At 38.9% G+C, this 18,840-nt stretch overlaps 1 protein-coding gene across 1 annotated transcript in view; it reads right to left on the bottom strand.

Annotated features, from left to right (window-relative positions):
• Positions 1-18,387, bottom strand: part of LOC124511680 (zinc finger protein 850-like) — a 46,024-nt gene extending 27,637 nt beyond the window's left edge. Inside the window, 4 exon segments of the mRNA XM_047079065.1 lie at positions 14,947-15,051; positions 15,054-15,085; positions 15,087-16,473; positions 18,241-18,387. Coding sequence (XP_046935021.1) covers positions 14,947-15,051; positions 15,054-15,085; positions 15,087-16,473; positions 18,241-18,301 — 1,585 coding nt within the window. The 5' untranslated portion in view covers positions 18,302-18,387.
• Positions 18,388-18,840: the final 453 nt, after the last annotated feature.

An 18,840-nucleotide genomic window follows, 5' to 3' on the forward strand; every position in this document is an offset into this window, starting at 1 on the left:
ACTGAGTTAGAGGTCTGTGATTGGTATATATTAGGTTTCTTTGCTGATGTTTCACATAAGAGCTGGCTGGTTTAGATTTGTGATGTGGGTCGGGCACCTGGGGTGGCCTCCATTTTTTGTGTCCCAATATACCAAATAACTTTATCAAGGATTATCATACATATAGCACTTTCCGAGTTCTGTGAGTCTTCCCTGCAAATATTGAACAAGAGGGGATCAGGGGAAGCCTTAAATTTGTAGTTGGCTGGAGATGCGTGGGAGGTTTGGGAATGCCTGACTTGTGACTGGTGTCTCAAGTGGGGGAAGTCCCAGGCAGGACTTTGTCCTTAACTTGTGGGGTCTCTACTAACACCAGATAAAGTCAGAATTATATTGAATTGAAGGACACCCGGTTGGTATCAGAGATTTGGCGACAGGTGGCAGGATTTCTTTCAGGTTTGGCTATTATGGCCCTTTGATATGTCCCCATTTTTTTTTTTATTACTTCCTTACTCTTAACATTCTGCCACTACAAGATCCCCCAGGCTCATCTTGTATTTTCCCTGCTCCTGCCACAGAATCAGCCATAACTCCAAGGAGCCTTTTTTTTTTTTTTAGAGAATAGTGTTAGAAACCAAGATGTGGATGCTGAGTGTTCTCCTTGCTACTGGAATGTCATTGCTCTTAGACTCTCTGAGTAGAACGACCTGGGAATTACCTGTCCTCACACAGATCTAGTTTTCTCTTTCCCATTTTATTTACTTACCTACAGCTAACTGCTCTCATACTGATGTCCCTGACTCTGTTACCGTACTTCAGTGTTCATTTTAGCCTTTCCCCTTGCTTTTCTGTATCTGTCTATATTTACCAAGTACTATGGCATCATATGCCTTTGAAGAGTTTTGCATCTGTTTCTCCATGCTCTCATGCTCTCTGTACACTACCTATAACCTCCTCCCTCTGGCCTCATTTGGACCCTACTCTATCACACGCCTGTAACCTTCCAAATATGCCCTATTCACCTGCCCCTGCAGTGGCAATGCTCACAGCAGTTTAAGATACTGCATGTGGTAAATGTCATCTTTCGGGGTTGTTGCAGGGATGGAAGAAGTAAAAAAAAGGTGGAAAGTGCCCCCATTTTCAGGCATCCAAGGTCAGGAGATGCCTGTATTCTTCCAACATGTGAGGACATTGTCGAGACCCACATGTGCATGCAGACTCTTTGAATGTAATTACATACACAGAACTGGCAATGCGGGAGTACAGGCGAGTGTGTGTAAATGTGAGTGTGTGCTTGTATTTGATGAGTGCATGCACAAATGTGAGTTTGCTACGGAGTCTATGAGTGTGAGTGTGTAAACGTAAATGGCTGTGGATTTGAATGTAGCGCATATGCAAGTGTTTGGATCTGTGTGTAATGTTTCTGTATGTGTGTGTGTGTTCGTGAACTACGGGATGTCCATCATGATTCTAGTGTCTGACATGAATATGGGGAGTATTTGTGTATTTGTGTGTAGTGAAAACAAGGGATTAATTAGGATTCTGATATCATTCTGGTAAATGTACCCCTTTGTGATTATGAAATAGATTTCATTCTCCTTGGTCATGTTATTTGGTCTTTAATTAACTTTGATCTTAATATAGCTACTCTATTTTTAACAGCATTTATGTTTATCTTTTGTCCAGGATTTTACTTTGTGTCCTTAATTTTTGAAGGGAATTTACCCTAGGAAATATATTTTTGTCTGTCTTTAAAAAATCCAATTGTCAGGGGCGCCTGGTTGGCTCACATGGTTATAGGTTTAAGACTCTTGATTTCAGCTCAGGTCATGATCTCATGGCTCTTGAAATTGAGCCCAATGTTGGGGTCTAAACTGACAGCACAGAGCCTACTTGAGATTCTCTTTCAACCTCTCTCTCTCAAATAAATAAAACTAAAAAAAAAAAAAAAACAACCAGTGACAATGTTTGCTTTTCAATGGGGCCTTTAGACTATGTCCTTTTACAGATATCGTTATATAGATTTACATTATCTTGCTATTGCTTTCATGTTGTCTCCTTTTCTGTATTCCCTCTCTTTCTGTTTTCTTTGAAATAAGTCAATTTTTACAGATGATTTTGTTTTAAATCCTTTTCTTTGGTTCAATGGTGTTGCCTGTAATTATTTTTTGTGTGTTTGCTTTAGGGGTTATTCAGTACAGCTGACCACAGTATACCTTCACGTGAGTTTCTATTTCTTCATATAGAGCATCCGACCCTTCCTTTCCACATGGACTTCCAGTTCTCCACTCCTGCCCTGTGCTACCATTAGTATAGGTTTCTTTTACATATGTTATAAACATATATGCTAGACTGTTAGTTTCTTAAACAGTCCACTAGTTACTAATTCTAGTGCTCTTAATTCCTTTGTGTAGATCAGGAGTCTGCCACCTACAGAACATGAGCCAAAAACAGCCTAACGTCTGTTTTTTACATGAAGTGTAACTGGAATGCAGCCACACTCATATTTAGGAACTTTGGACCCAATAAGGGCATACTGGAAGAGTAGTAACAGAAACAGTATGGCCTACAAAGAATAAAATATTTACTATATGTTCCTTACATAAAAGTTTGCCAACCTCACACATAGTCACATTATCTTGACATCTAAGTTAGTATAAAATTGGGATATGAGGGGCGCCTGGGTGGCGCAGTCGGTTAAGCGTCCGACTTCAGCCAGGTCACGATCTCGCGGTCCGGGAGTTCGAGCCCCGCGTCGGGCTCTGGGCTGATGGCTCAGAGCCTGGAGCCTGTTTCCGATTCTGTGTCTCCCTCTCTCTCTGCCCCTCCCCCGTTCATGCTCTGTCTCTCTCTGTCCCAAAAATAAATAAACGTTGAAAAAAATTAAAAAAAAAATTGGGATATGAAACATACTGAAAAGTCAATTTTGTAGTCAAATATTAGGCAATGGTGACACAATATTGGTCTCAACTGGAGGAGTAAGACTCGGAATAAATGGGAGTTAGTAGGTCTTGTACTCATGAGGAAAACATGAAATATGCAATTTTGTTAGTATTCAATTTGCAAGTACAGTATCTCATTTGATGTTAAAAATTTGTTTGATGATATTGGCATTGAAGATACAACTAAGGCGTAAAATACCCACCAAATATTACTTGATACACGTTCTTAAGTGAAGTAGCAATAAACCCCTGGCTGGCTTCAGGGATAGACAACAGGAAAAGTATATATCTTAATAAGTACTGGGATCAAATCCCTCAGACAGTTTGACAAATGGCATTTACTATCTTTCCATTAATTCATTACCCCATCCCACTGCTGTATTCTCTCATTACTGGTAAAAGCTGCCATAAAGAAATAGGTCTGTGCATTCTCCAAACAGGTCATGGTTTTGGATCTATCACATACAATCTTAAGCCCTTTGGGGAGTTTTGTTATTAAATTTGTTTTGTTTTGTTTTAATTTTAGTTTTAATTTTTTAAAATTTACATCCAAATTGTTAGCATATAGTGCAACAATGATTTCAGGAATAGATTCCTTAATGCCCCTTACCCATTTAGCCCATCCCCCCTCCTACAACCCCTCCAGCAACCCTCAGTTTGATCTCCACATATGAGTCTCTTCTCTTTTGTCCCACTCCCTGTTTTTATATTATTCCTGTCTCCCTTCCCTATGTTCATCCATTTTGTCTCTTAATGTCCTCACATGAGTGAAGTCATATGATTTTTGTCTTTCTCTAATTTCACTTAGCATAATACCCTCCAGTTCCATCCACATAGTTGCAAATGGCAAGATTTCATTCTTTTTGATTGCTGTGTAATACTCCATTTTGTATATATACCACATCTTCTTTATCCATTCATCCATCGATGGACATTTGGGTTCTTTCCATACTTTGACTATTGTTGATAGTGCTGCTATAAACATGGGGGTGCATGTGTCCCTTCAAAACAGCACAACTGTATCCCGTGCATAAATGCCTCATCGTGCAATTGCTGGGTCATAAGGTAGTTCTATTTTTAGTTTTTTGAGGAACCTCCATACTATTTTCCAGAGTGGCTGCACAGCTTGCATTCCCACCAACAATGCAAAAGAGATCCTCTTTCTCTGCATCCTTGCCAATATCTGTTGTTGCCTGAGTTGTTCATGTTAGCCATTCTGACAGGTGTGAGGTGGTATCTCATTGCGGTTTTGATTTGTATTTCCCTGATGATGAAGTTATGTTGAGCATTTTTTCATGTGTCGGTTGGCCATCTGGATGTTTTCCTTGGAGAAGTGTCTATTCATGTCTTTTGCCCATTTCTTCACTGGATTATTTGTTTTTTGGGTGTTGAGTTTGATAAGTTCTTTTTAGATTTTGGATACTAACCCTTTATCTGATATGTCGTTTGCAAATATCATCTCCCATTCCATCAGTTGCCTTTTAGTTTTGCTGATTGTTACCTTCTTTGTGCAGAAGGTTTTTATTTTGATGAGGTCCCAGTAGTTCATTTTTGCTTTTGTTTCCCTTGCTTCTGAAGACGTGTTGAGTAAGAAGTTGCTGTAGCCAAGATCAAAGTGGTTTTTGCCTGCTTTCTCCTCGAGGATTTTGATGGCTTCCTGTCTTACATTGAGGTCTTTCATCCATTTTGAGTTTATTTTTGTGTATGGTGTAGGAAAGTGGTCCAGGTTAATTCTTCTGCATGTTGCTGTCCAGTTTTCCCAGCACCATTTGCTGAAGAGACTGTCTTTATTCCATTGGATATTCTTTCCTGCTTTGTCAAAGATTAGTTGGCCATACGTTTGTGGGTCCATTTCTGTGTTCTCTTTTCTGTTCCATTGATCTGAGTGTCTGTTCTTGTGCCAGTAACATACTGTCTTGATGATTACAGCTTTGTAGTATAGTTTGAAGTCCAGGATTGTGATGCCTCCTGCTTTGGTTTTCTTTTTCAAGATTGCTTTGTCTATTTGGGGTCTTTTCTGGTTCCATACAAATTTTAGGATTATTTGTTCTAGCTCTGTGAAGAATACTGGTGTTATTTTGATACAGATTGCATTGAATATGTAGATTGCTTTGGGTAGTATCAACATTTTAACAATATTTGTTCTTCCTATCCAGGAGCATGGAATCTTTTTCCTTTTGTGTGTGTGTGTGTGTGTGTGTGTGTGTGTGTGTGTGTCTTCTTCAATTTCTTTCATAAGCTTTCTATAGCTTTCAGAGTATAGAGTTTTCACCTCTTTGGTTACCTGTATTCCTAGGTATTTTATGTTTTTTGGTGCATTTGCAAAGGGGATCAATTGTTGATTTCTCTTTCTCTTCATTGTTGGTGAATAGGAATGCAACCAATTTCTGTGCATTGATTTTATATCCTGCAAGTTTCCTGAATTCATGAATAAGTTCTAGCAGTTTTTTGGTGGAATCTTTTGGGTTTTCCATATAGAGTATCATGTCATCTGTGAAGAGTGAAAGTTTGGCCTCCTCCTGGCTGATTTGGATGCCTTTTATTTCTTTGTGTTGTCTGATTGCAGAGGCTAAGACTTCCAATACTATGTTGAATGAAAGTGGCAAGAGTGGACATCCCTGTCTTATTCCTGACCTTAGGGGGAAAGCTCTCAGTTTTTCCCCATTGATATTAGCGTTGGGTCATTCATATATGGCTTTTATGATCTCGAGGTATGATCCTTCTATCCCTACTTTCTTGAGAGTTTTTATCAATAAAGGATGCTGTATTTTGTCGAATGGTTTCTCTGCATCTTTTGAGAGACTCATATGGTTCTTGTCCTTTCTTTTATTGATGTGATGAATCACGTTAATTGTTTTGCAGATATTGAACCAGCCCTCCCTCCCAGGTATAAATCCCACTTGGTTGTGGTGAATACTTTTTTTAATGTATTGTTGGAGCTGGTTGGGTAATATCTTGTTGAGGATTTTTGCATCCATGTTAATCAGGGAAATTGGTCTGTAGTTCTCCTTTTTAGTGGGGTCTCTGTCTGGTTTTGGAATCAAGGTAATACTGGCCTCATAGAAAGAGTTTGGAAGTTTTCCTTCCATTTCTATTTTTGGAACAGCTTCAAGAGAATAGGTGTTAACTCTACCTTGAATGTTTGGTAGAATTCCCCTGGAAAGCCATCTGGCCCTGGACCCTTGTTTTTTAGGAGATTTTCCATTACTAAATCGATTTCTTTACTGGTTATGGGTCTGTTCAAATTTCCTATTTCTTCCTGTTTCAGTTTGGTATATGTTTCTAGCAATTTGTCCGTTTCTTTCAGATTGTCTATTTTATTGGCATATAATTGCTCATAATATTCTCTTATTATTGTTTTTATTTCTGCTGTGTTGGTTGTGATCTCTTCTCTTTCATTCTGGATTTTATTTATTTGGGTCCTTTCCTTTTTCTTTGTGATCAAACTGGCTTAGGGTTTATCAATTTTGTTAATTCTTTCAAAGAACCAGCTCCTGGTTTCATTGATCTGTTCTACTGTTTTTTTTTTGTTGTTGTTTTTTCGATAGCATTAATTTCTGCTCTGATCTTTATTATTTCCTGTCGTCTGCTGGTTTTGGGTTTTATTTGCTGTTCTTTTTCCAGCTCTTTAAGGCATAAGGCTAGATTGTGTATTTGAGATCTTTCTTCCTTCTTTAGGAGGGCCTGGATTGCTATATAGTTTCCTCTTATGACTGCCTTTGCTGTATCCCAGAGGTTTAGGGTTGTGGTGTTATCATTTTCATTGGCTTCCATATACTTTTTAATTTCCTCCTTAGCTTCTTGGTTGGTCCATTCATTCTTTAGTAGGATGTTCTTTTGTCTCCAAGTATTTGTTACCTTTCCAAATTTTTTCTTGTGCTTGATTTTGAGTTTCATCATGTTGTGGTCTGAAAATATGCACAGTATGATCTCGATCTTTTTGTACTTGCTGAAGGCTGATTTGTGTCCCATTATGTGGTCTATTCTGGAGAACGTTCCATGTGCACTGGAGAAGAATGTATGTTCTGCTGCTTTAGGATGAAATGTTCTGAATATAACTGTTAAGTCCATCTGGTCCAGTGTGTCATTCAAAGCCATTGTTTCCTTGTTGATTTTACGATTAGATCATCTGTCCATTGCTGTGAGTGGGGTGTTGAAGTCTCCTACTATTATGGTATTACTGTCAATGAGTTTCTTTATGTTTGTGTTAACATTGTGTTATGTTCTTTATGTATGTTATGTTTATGTTTGTGATTAATTGATTTACATATTTGGGTGCGCTCACATTTGGTGCATAAATGTTTACAATTGTTAGGTCTTCTTGGTGGATAGACCCCTTAATTATGATATAATGCCCTTCTTCATCTCTTGATACAGTCTCCATTTTAAAGTCTAGATTGTTTGATATAAGAATGGCTACTCCGGCTTTCTTGTGTTGACTATTAGCATGATAGACGGTTCTCCATCCCCTTACTTTCAATCTGAAGGTGTCTTTAGATCTAAAGTGGGTCTCTTGTAAACAGCATATAGATGGATCTTGTTTTCTTATCCATTCTGTTACCCTATGTCTTTTGATTGGAACATTGAGTCCATTGATGTTTAGAGTGAGTACTGAAAGATATGAATTTATTGCCACTATGTTGCTTGTAGAGTTGGAGTTTCTGGTGGTGTTCTCTGGTCCTTTCTAGTCTTTGTATGTATGTATGTATGTATGTATGTATGTATGTATTCATCTTTTCTCCCCTTAAAATTTCTTGCAGGGCTGGTTTAGTGGTCACTAACTCCTTTCATTTTTGTTTGTCTGGGAAATTTATCTCTCCTGTCATTTTGAATGACAGCCTTGCTGGGTAGAGAGTTCTTGGCTGCATATTTTTCTGAATCAGCACATTGTATATATTCTCCCACTCCTTTCTGGCCTGCCACGTTTCTATGGATAGTTCTTCTGCAAACCTGATCTGTCTTCCCTTGTAGGTTAAGGACTTTTTTCCCTTGCTGTTTTCATGATTCTCTCCTTGCCTGAGTATCTTGAATTTGACTATGATATGCCCTGTTGATGGTTGGTTGTTGTTCAATAATGGGAGTCTTCTGTGCTTCCTGGATTTTGATGTCTGTGTCTTTCCTCAGGTTAGGAAAGTTTTCCGCTATGATTTGCTCACATAACTCTTCTACCCCTATTTCTCTCTCTTCCTCTTCTGGGACCCCTATGATTCTGATGTTGTTCCTTTTTAATGAGTCACTGATTTCTCTAATTCTTAAATCCTGCTCTTTTTCCTTAATCTCTTTTTTTTTCTGCTTCATTATTCTCCATCAGTTTGTCCTCTATATCATTGATTCTCTGTTCTGCCTCATCCATCCTTGCCGCCACGGCATCCATTCGAGATTGCAGCTCGGTTATAGCATTTATTATTTCATCCTGACTAGCTTTTACTTCTTTTATCTCCACTGAAAGGGATTCTAGTCTATTTTTGACTCCAACTAGTATTCTTATTATCGTGATTCTAAATTCTGGTTCAGACATCTTTATTGCGTCTGTGTTGGTTAAGTCCCTGGCTGGCGTTTCTTCCTGCTCTTTCTTTTGGGGTGAATTCCTTCATTTCCACATTTTGAAGGGAGAAAATGAATTAATGAGGTAGAAAAAATTAAAATTAAAAAAATAAAATTTTCAAATATTAAAATTTAAAAATTAAAAACAAACACACAGAAAAAAAAATCAAATAAATGATGCTACATCCTAGCTGTGTTTTGGTCTGGGTGTTGAAAGTGGCTTGATAGATTAGAGTAAAAAGGGGAAAAATAGAAACAAAAAAAAAGAAATCGTTTGAAAATTTGAAAAAAATGAATACACCGAAGTAGACTAAATGAAATGATGGAAGTCAAATAGAACTTTTAAAAATTTACAGAAAAGTAAAAAACATAGAAAAAATTAAGGAAAAATATTTTTAATAAAAATGCAAAATAAAAATGAATTTTTTCTCTTTCTGTATTCAAGAAAAAGAAAAGAAACGAAAAAGAGAAAAAAAAAAGAGAGAAAATTAAATAGTTGGACCAGCTAACAGACTGGAATATGACTGAAATTACTTTGTTTTCCCCTAGAAGTCAAACTATGAAGCGCTTTATAGTCCATAAACTAAGCAGGTGGTGAGACTTGTGTTCTTGAAGAGTGAGGTTGGCCCAGTTGGCGGGGCTTAGAGTAACAGCTACCTTCTCCTCTAGATGGCGCTGCTAGCCTACTGAGGTGGATGGTTGTGGTGCTTGTAGGTGCATATGCACATGCGCAGGAGCGGTGAAAATGGCATCACACAGCTATCCAGTCTCTAGTATCGGAACTCTGTTCTCCCCAGTCAGCAATCACGCACCTGTCCTTTGTCTTTGGCTTCTGTCCACTGCCTGCTTCCACACTGTCCATGACCAAGCCCCAGGCAGCACCTCCCTCCTGAGTTTTGTCTCAGATGTGGCTGCCTTCCCCAGCCTCCCACTTCTGAGGGACTGTGGCTTTGACCTGTTCCGCCCCTTTGTGGAGGGTCTCACTGAGCAATGGCCAGGTGCTGGCCACACCCAGAAACATTCACAGGACCATGCTGCTGCCGATGCCAAGAGACTGCAGCCAGGTGCCAGCCCGCCCCAGAAAAAGGTCACGAGACTGTAGCAGCAGCATTTCAGGGATAATGGAAAATCACAGCACACATCTGGCACCAGACTTCACCCTTAATGACCTTGTCCAGCATCAGTGAATGTGGCCATTGTCTGGGGTCTGGTGGGCCCAGGTGGCCTCACAGCCTCTACCAAATGTCCTCCCATCAGTGGAACCACTTCTCTTCATGTGGCCCGAACTCCTCCCAGACCCCACTCTGCTCCTGGAGATTCACCCTTCCCACCAGGGCAACACTAGGTACCGTGCTGCGGAGTTGCAGACTCTGCGCTCTGCCTGTTTACAGTCTTAATGGAATTTAAACCCTCTCCCTTCTCCTTTCTCCCTTTTTACTTCAGTTCCTGTGGCTGTTTCCAATTGTCCACTTTCTCTCACTCTGCTTTTGGGGAGTGGTGCTTTTCCAGTATTCTCCCCTCCTGTCTCCATCCTCTCCACACGCAAAAGCGGCTCCCTGCCCTCCGCAGCTTCTCTCTCCCCAAGTTCACTTCTCCACACTGCGTACCTGCTGAATTCTTTTTTTTTTCTTTTTTTTTCTTTTTTTTTTATTTTTTTCTTTTTTTTTTCAACGTTTATTTATTTTTTGGGACAGAGAGAGACAGAGTATGAACGGGTGAGGGGCAGAGAGAGAGGGAGACACAGAATCGGAAACATGCTCCAGGCTCTGAGCCATCAGCCCAGAGCCCGATGTGGGGCTCAAACTCACGGACCGCGAGATCGTGACCTGGCTGAAGTCGGACGCTTAACCGACTGCGCCACCCAGGCGCCCCTGCGTACCTGCTGAATTCTGAGGTTCAGGTTGTACATTGTTGTGTTAATCGTCAGATCAGTTTTCTAGGTGTGCAGGATGGTTTAGTGTTGGTCTGGCTGTATTTCATGGAAGTGAGACACACAAAAAACTTCCATGCTGTTCTGCCATCTTGGCTCCTCCCCCTCAGTCTTTTGGTAGCAGCTACAAAATGTTAAATTCAAGATTCCCTCTCAAATGCTCCATTCTACTCTCAATACAAATATTAATCTCATTGGTCAGGTAGGACAGTTCTTATTTGTGACAGTCCTCCTGGAAATCAGTGGCTGAAACAACTAGGTGGTTTATCATTCTCACATAACAGGAAGCCCAGTGATGCAGGTTGGGATGGGACAGGTCTCCTGGGCAGTTCTCTGCCTGTTCCACCTCCCTTAGCACTCAGCACTCTCTCTCCTTACAGCAGGATGGCTGCTGTATGACCAAGAAGGATGAATGGTGAGGGGCAAAGGCCTTTTTTTTTTATTAGGTTTTGTCTCATTTACATGGAAATAATCCCAGGAGGTTTTTCCCAATTAGCTACACATTTTAATAATGTAATTTTGATAAGGATATTAGAGGGGCAGTGAGGTGGCTCAGTCAAGCGTCAGACTCTTGATTTTGGTTCAGGGCAACATCCCAGGGTTGTGGGATTGAGACCTGTGTCAGCTCTGCAGTGAGCATGGAGCCTGCTTAAGATCCCTCTGCCCCAGTCCCCCACTTGCATGTACTCTCTCTCAAATAAATTAATTAACTAATTAATTAAAGATACTGGGGGGGCGCCTGGGTGGCGCAGTCGGTTGAGCGTCCGACTTCAGCCAGGTCACGATCTCGCGGTCCGTGAGTTCGAGCCCCGCGTCGGGCTCTGGGCTGATGGCTCAGAGCCTGGAGCCTGTTTCCGATTCTGTGTCTCCCTCTCTCTCTGCCCCTCCCCCGTTCATGCTCTGTCTCTCTCTGTCCCAAAAATAAATAAACGTTGAAAAAAAAATTAATTTAAAAAAAGATACTGGGGACTTTTCAAACTACATAGTCACACCTAAATAACAGAAGGTAAAAGAAAAAGATGGTAAACATTTCGCAGACCAAATTTAAATATACCCGTTATTAATATTAAATGACAAGGTAGTCAAGGATAACTGTGGGATGAGAGAGATTTTATCAGCAGACTTTGTTCTTTATCCGGAGAGTATAATATTGCATGCAACCCATGACCAGTATGATATTGTGTTCCAAATAAGTCAAAAGTTATTAGTCCTCAGTGTTTTCTTATAGATTTCCTTTGAATTTAAGTTGATTTTATTTACCTGAATGTAAAACTAATTTGCCAAGTTTCATTACAGATATTCTGATTCTAGTACCTTTTTAAAAAGTTGTTTAAAGTTTGTTCATTTTTCCATGCTCAGTGTGGAGTAAGACCTGGGACTCCATCCCACAAACCATGATATCATGTCCTGAGACAAAAATCAAGAGTTGGATGCTTAGCCAACTGAGCCACCCAGGCACTCCCTGTCTAGTATCTCGGTAGAAAAATGGAAGGACTGATTTTGAGATTCCATTCATTCCATTCTCCCTTAAAGTGAGAGATCTATAAAAGGCTTGTAGTTGGGAAATATTCTCTCACTTCTGAGTCTGTATTAATATTAGACTGTAACTTAATAGAAAAAGAATCATGACATCACAAGCCTAAAAATATCTTTGGTAATTTGTCTAAACAGTATTTCACAACCATTTTCCACAATCATATTGTGCAGTAGACGGTATGTGTGCATCAGGAAAAAGAAGTTGGTAGTTAGCATGAGGAAGATTGTGGTCTTTCCCAACCAAGACAGTCAGAAGTAAACATTCAGTTTTATACTGAAGAGTCTGACTCTACTCTTGATGCCCGACTAATGGTACCCGTGAAGCGTCATTACCTCTTACTATTCTGCTCATCTGGGCAGGGCAAGCTAATAATAAAGCCCGAGAGGCCCATCCCTTGGCAGTAGTTCTAAGTTCACAGTGTCAATGAGTACCATCACCCTGGCCCCACACAGTATGCATCATAACAAAGTAGCCACCATTCCCTGCTTTCTCTAGCCATTTTCAGAACTTGAAAAGTCTACCCTCCTCTCCTGAGAAAGCATCATTATGTAATAAATATTCTGTGAACACTTAATTGTAGGGAGTCATCAATTCTTGACATCCAAACATCCTGTTCCAGTGGAGTAAGCACAAGTGCAAACGAGCAAAAAATGTTTCAGAGGGTAAATATGTGAGATTTCTAGTTATCAAAAGATTCCCATTGTGTATGTTCATTCTTGAGAGTAAATTCGTGAAGATTTATCTTTTCAAATTATGTCCCTGAGTACTCCAGCACAAAATATAGATTGTGCCTTTATCCTTACTTCTTACAGTATCTTCTTACTTCTTCTGACTTCTTACAGTATCTTTACCCTTACTTCTTAATTTTTTTATTTCCCAATACTTTTCATATGACTGCTACTTTTCTACTTTCATTTAATGTTAATGGTACAACACATGGGCCTCATTTCAGCACAAAAGCGTGCAGAAATATAATCATATGGAGTATATTCATGAATAGGAGGCAGACTTTAGAGGGTGAGAGTTTGAGATTGCATTGCTATGGTATTTTCACTACAGCCACAAAAATAATATGAGATATACTATGGAGTATGTAACTCAAATTCAACTTATGAATATGTATTTCCAAAACTGTAGGTTTGAATCTAACATGAAAAAAAAAATTGTTGTGGATTACATTCAACCTAGAGAGCACAAGGATGTATTATTAGTGTTCATTATGAAATGCCCCAGTGAAGTGTGATGCACCTGGGCTAATAAAAGGCACATGATTTACTTAGGGTTACACAAAAGCTCATACTCATATTTTAGTTACTTAGATATGAGAAATAAGATATCCTAAATCAAATGGTATCAAAATGCAATTTCAGTGGCCAAATTTAAGACCTTCACAAGCATACTACTTTTGCGTTTATCTTTCTTTCTTTTTTTTTTTTTTTTTAGAGAGAGCATGAGTAGGCAAGAGGGGCTGAGAGAGAGAATCTTAAGCAGGATCTACACTCAGCAGAGAGCCCAATGTAGAGGTTGATCCCAAAACCTTGAGCTGAAATTGAGTCAGACACAACATACTGAGCCACCTATGCATGCCTACTTTGGTTCTTTTGATTAAAATGTTCTCTACAACTTTCTCTTCAGTTTCCAAAAATAAGAGTAATTTGTATTCATCCATGAAATACAACTATTACCTTTCAAAAGAGGGAGAGACCATCATTCCCCCTCCATTTTCTCTATCCAAATGCCATCCCTAGTAACCTATCATTGCCACATGAAACTGTAATTCTTTCAATTTCCCAACCTACTGTTTCATGATGATCTGACAGAGTAATCCTTTACTATAATAATCAACAAAGGCTCTCAATCATATCAACAAATCTAGAGAAATACTCATGACCATAGAAAACATGGAAAATTAGATAATAGTTTTAGATCTATTCCCTGCCACTTCCCATTGTCTCAGATTTATATTATAATGTATCTTAATATTAGCATCCTATTTTTCCAGGGCATATAGCTATGACTAAGCCCCACCTAATGAAATAGGTTCCTTTAACCTTACCGATGCTTTCTCTGAGACCACTATGGTTGACAAGTGAAATGTATTTAGTAAGAGTATAACATCAGTGGATTCCAAACTTGAGGTTATGAGTCATCAATAATAACGTAGCCTCAAGAAACCTTAAATAATTGAGTAAAAAGCAGCTATAGGGGTGTCTTTCTGGCTCAGTCGGAACAACATGGGACTTCATCTTGGGGTTGTGAGTTTGAGCTCCACGTTGGGTATAGACAGGAAAATAAAATCTTAAAAAAATTTAAACAGAAGATGATTAGGTCTTTCTATAGATATACTTATTCCATTGAAACACATTAAATAATTTTAATTTTCTGTGGAATTTAACACCTAAGATTGGCTAATCCTCCAAATAGACCTAGTTCCCCCTAGTGTGAATTTTTGTATTGTAGTCCACTGAGAATTGACTAAACAATTATCACCTTCATTACACATGTAATGTTTCTGTCCAGTATAAATTCTGTGTTTCCTGAGGTAAATATCTTGACACATTTGTATGATTTTCATGTGAATTCTTTCAAGACCACACATTTTTTTAATTACTGGAAGTCTGTACCTCTTAATCCCATTTGTCTATTTTAACCCCCTCCCCAAAGTTGTACATTTTTAAAAGTCTGATCACACTCATTACATTTGTAAGGTTTCTCTCCAGAAAGAATTATGTTCCACAAGGTATAAGCTTTGGATAAGCCTTGCCATACATTCCATTTGTGTGCTTTCAGAGATTTATATTCTGATATCAGGTGAGATGTGAGCCCTGGTTACAAGCATTGCCACATACATTAGTTTCATATGGTTCCTCTCCAGGATGGAATCTCTGATGTTGAGTAAGGCTTGATTACTTGCTTATTTTATTTGCAAGGTTTCTTTCCACTTTGAGTTCTTTCATGACACCCAAAGCTTAAACTTTGAATAAAAGCACCACCACACATGATATAGTTTATACTCTTTCTTTTCACATGTATTTTCTGATGCCTCGTAAAAGCTTTGCCACACTCATTACATTCATAAGGTTTCTCTCCAGTATGGATTTTCTTATGCTGAGCAAGATGCTCGCACAGGCTTTGCCACACTCGTTACATTTGTTTCTCTCCACTATGAGTCCTCTCATGACCCCAAAGGTCTGAACGTTTACTAAAAGTCTTATCACATTTATTACATTTATAAGGTTTTTCTCCTGTATGAGTTCTCTGATGTCTCATAAGGCTTGTACTTTCGGTAAAAGCCTTGTCACACACATTACATTTGTATGGTTTCTCCCCGGTGTGTATTTTCTGATGCCTAGTAAGATTTGCAAATTGGGTAAATGCTTTGCCACACTCCTTACATTTGTAAGGTTTCTCTCCAGTATGGATTTTTCTATGTTGAGTAAGATGTGAACGCTCAGCAAAGGCTTTGCCACACTCACTACATTTGTAAGGTTTCTCCCCAGTATGAGTTCTCTCATGACCCCAAAGGTGTGAATGTTTGATAAAAGCCTTATCACATTTATTACATTTATAAGGTTTTTCTCCTGTATGAATTCTCTGATGTGCCATAAGGCTTGAACTTCGAGTAAAAGCTTTGTCACACACATTACATTTGTGTGGTTTCTCTCCAGTGTGTGTTTTCTGATGCCTGGCAAGGTTTCCAAATTGGGTAAATGCTTTGCCACACTCGTTACATTTGTGAGGTTTCTCTCCAGTATGGATTTTTCTATGATGAATAAGATTTGAACGGTCCGTAAAAGCTTTGCCACAGTCATTACATTTGTAAGGTCTCTGTCCAGAATGTATTCTCTCATGACTCATGAGGTTTGCACTTTTGCTAAAAGCCTTCCCACAGTCATTACATTTGTAAGAAATTCCTCTAGTGTATGCTCTCCTGTATTGTGCAGGTAACAAAGGATACTTAAAAACCTTCCTGTATTTGTTCCAAATGTTTTTGGTACTGGGAGGAATTCTTTGAAGCGGTGAGACTGAGGAACCACTGTTGACAGACTTCTCAGTCGGATTACAGTCACACATTTTCTCCTCATTGTGAAATCTCTGCAGTTCAGCCCGATGTGCCTGCAAACTTAATCCAATTCTATTTTCCGTGCAGTTTATGTACTGGTTTCCAGCACCACTTCTGTTATTGTCCATTTTTAGCAAATTCCTCATAAATGGCTCATCATCCATGAAATACTGGTACGTATTATTTCTGACAGAAACACTCTGCTTTTCAGGAAGAGTAACTGAGGTCTGATTAAGTTGCTGGTCTTTTCTACAAGTGAGATTTTTGTTATGGGACAAAGGCACTTCTTTGTAATTTCTTGCATCATATCCCCACTGACTCTCAAACTCATGCATATTTTCGCAGGATTCCTGGAGATCAAAATCCTTGATTCCATAACTTTCATTTCTCTCCAATATCACTAAGTGGTAAAATTCGCCTTTATTAATGTCCTCTGTTGGTGATAATTCCTTGATTGCAAATCCATCAGAAGGGATTCCTATCAAATAGAGATGGAAGATAAATCTTTTATACTAAATTACATAATTACACACCAAAATAATACTTTATACTGAACACAGGAAGTTTCTCAAGTATGGTATTCAAACAATATTGTAATATACAATGTTTGTAAGTTTTCTTTTTATAAATGTTTCCATATCAATAATTTCTCTAATTTTAAGGTAATTTTTCCAAACACACATTATACACTATACATATTTTTTGCCCATGTAACTGGGTAATGAAATGAAACTTCATAATTAGCTCATCCATACACTGGCTATTATATAAGTGTGCATGAAATCATACAGATGTCTATCTTCCTTAATTCTTAATCTTCATAAAAATGTGTTTACCTGAACACGGTATTTCATAATTCAGTGATTCTCAACATATCTTTCATTTTTCCTACTGTGTGTTCCTTATGGAATGTAAATTCTGTCTTTAGTTCTCAAGGAAGAATTGTTTAGAATTCCAGAGAATATTATTTTCTGTAAATGTGGTTACTTATTAACTTAACCTGCTAGATCAATTTTTAGATTGTAATATACGGATTTGTTAAAAGACCTTGTTTCCTTCATCATATCCTCATACATTATTAAACACACATTATTTTTTTTTTTAATTTTTTTTTCAACGTTTTTATTTATTTTTGGGACAGAGAGAGACAGAGCATGAACGGGGGAGGGGCAGAGAGAGAGGGAGACACAGAATCGGAAGCAGGCTCCAGGCTCTGAGCCATCAGCCCAGAGCCCGACGCGGGGCTCAAACTCACGGACCGCGAGATCGTGACTTGGCTGAAGTCGGACGCTTAACCGACTGCGCCACCCAGGCGCCCCAAACACACATTATTATTAAACACCAAATCAAGCTGCTCTCCTGAGCAATCTGTACTGTTTATGAATAGGGGTCTTTCTACAGTGTGGGGAGGGTCAGGGCATGTGGACACTGAGGTGCTTTGGTGCTCAAAATTAATATACCAGGAGATACCAGTATAGTTTGTTTAGCTCAATGAAAAATCTGAGGAAAGGCCAGGACCTGGATTCAGAAAAGCAAGAGTGAAACACAAGGAGTAACGGGCAATGTGGGAATGCTGCTTGTGCTTGCACATCTAAGGGAATATGATTGTGCTGTAAGTTAAACGCCTGACCTTGGAAAAGGTCAAAACAAGTTAACTGACTGCCTGAATGCTTAAGGATTATTTTAGGTATGCAGAATACTGGTTCTCTTCCAAGAACTACTGAACCAAAAGCACAAGTGCAAAACCACAGAATCAGTTATTTATGAAAATTCACCATAAGGTTTCCTTCTTTTCCCCAACTTTAAATAACCTTATTGTCTCTGAGCCTTATCTTTAAAGATGTCAGTGAAATTTGACTTTGCTAAGAATTTAAGGGTTTTAAATCCTATTCTCCCAACTCCCAGATTTTTTTATTTAAATTCTACTTAGTTAATATATAGTGTAATATTGGTTTCAGGAGCAGAATTTAGTAATTCGTCACTTACATATAACACCCAGTGCTCCTCATCACCAGTTCCCTACCTTAAGCTTTTCTGACTACTAATGTTCTGCAAATACCTAAACAAGCAGGAATGCAGAATTTCTGAAGAAAAGGGAAGTTAGAGTCCATTTGCCACATTATGATGCCTTTCTATTCTCAATCAAAACAGCTGCAATCATTCTGTTAAGAATAGGGATTTGAAACTCTTATGATCACGTCAGGGGCTCTCAATAGAAAATGCAAAGACATAAAAAGTTAATTACCAACTTCTGGAGAGAAGTTATCCTCACCCAGGGAGACCAGGTTCCTGTAGTTCTCCAACATCACGTCCCTGTACAAAGCCCTCTGAGCAGGGTCCAGGCACTCCCACTCCTCCTGAGAGAATTCTATGGCCACATCCCTGAATGTCAGCCGTCCCTGAAATGAAAACACACTTCACCAAGTGAACACGGAAACTGTTCTTATTTGACACAAAACAAGAGAAGCACAGATGTGTAAAGACTGACTTGGCTGGAGTGAGTGCTCTTTGATCCATGCAATATAATTTTGAGCAAGTTACACTTCATCACCTCTGTCTAGATCCAAAACATTTTTATCAGCCCCAAATCCTTTACCCATTAAGCAGGTGCTTCCTATTCCCCAGTCCATGGCAACCACTAATGAATGGTTTGTCTCTATGGATTTACCGATTTTGGATCTTTTCACATAAATGGAATGGCATCAAAAATGTGACCTTTTGCATCTGCCTTCTTTCACTTAGAATAATGTTTGAGGTTCATCCATGATACAGTATGTATCAGCGGTACATTTCCTTTCTTCTGGATACAGAGTATTCCACTGCAGGACTAGACCATATTCACTCA

Source organism: Lynx rufus, unplaced genomic scaffold, assembly GCF_022079265.1.
Source record: "Lynx rufus isolate CCGP_SWC_20201006 ecotype Redwood Valley unplaced genomic scaffold, mLynRuf1.p SCAF_16, whole genome shotgun sequence".
Classification (NCBI taxonomy): Eukaryota; Metazoa; Chordata; class Mammalia; order Carnivora; family Felidae; genus Lynx; species Lynx rufus.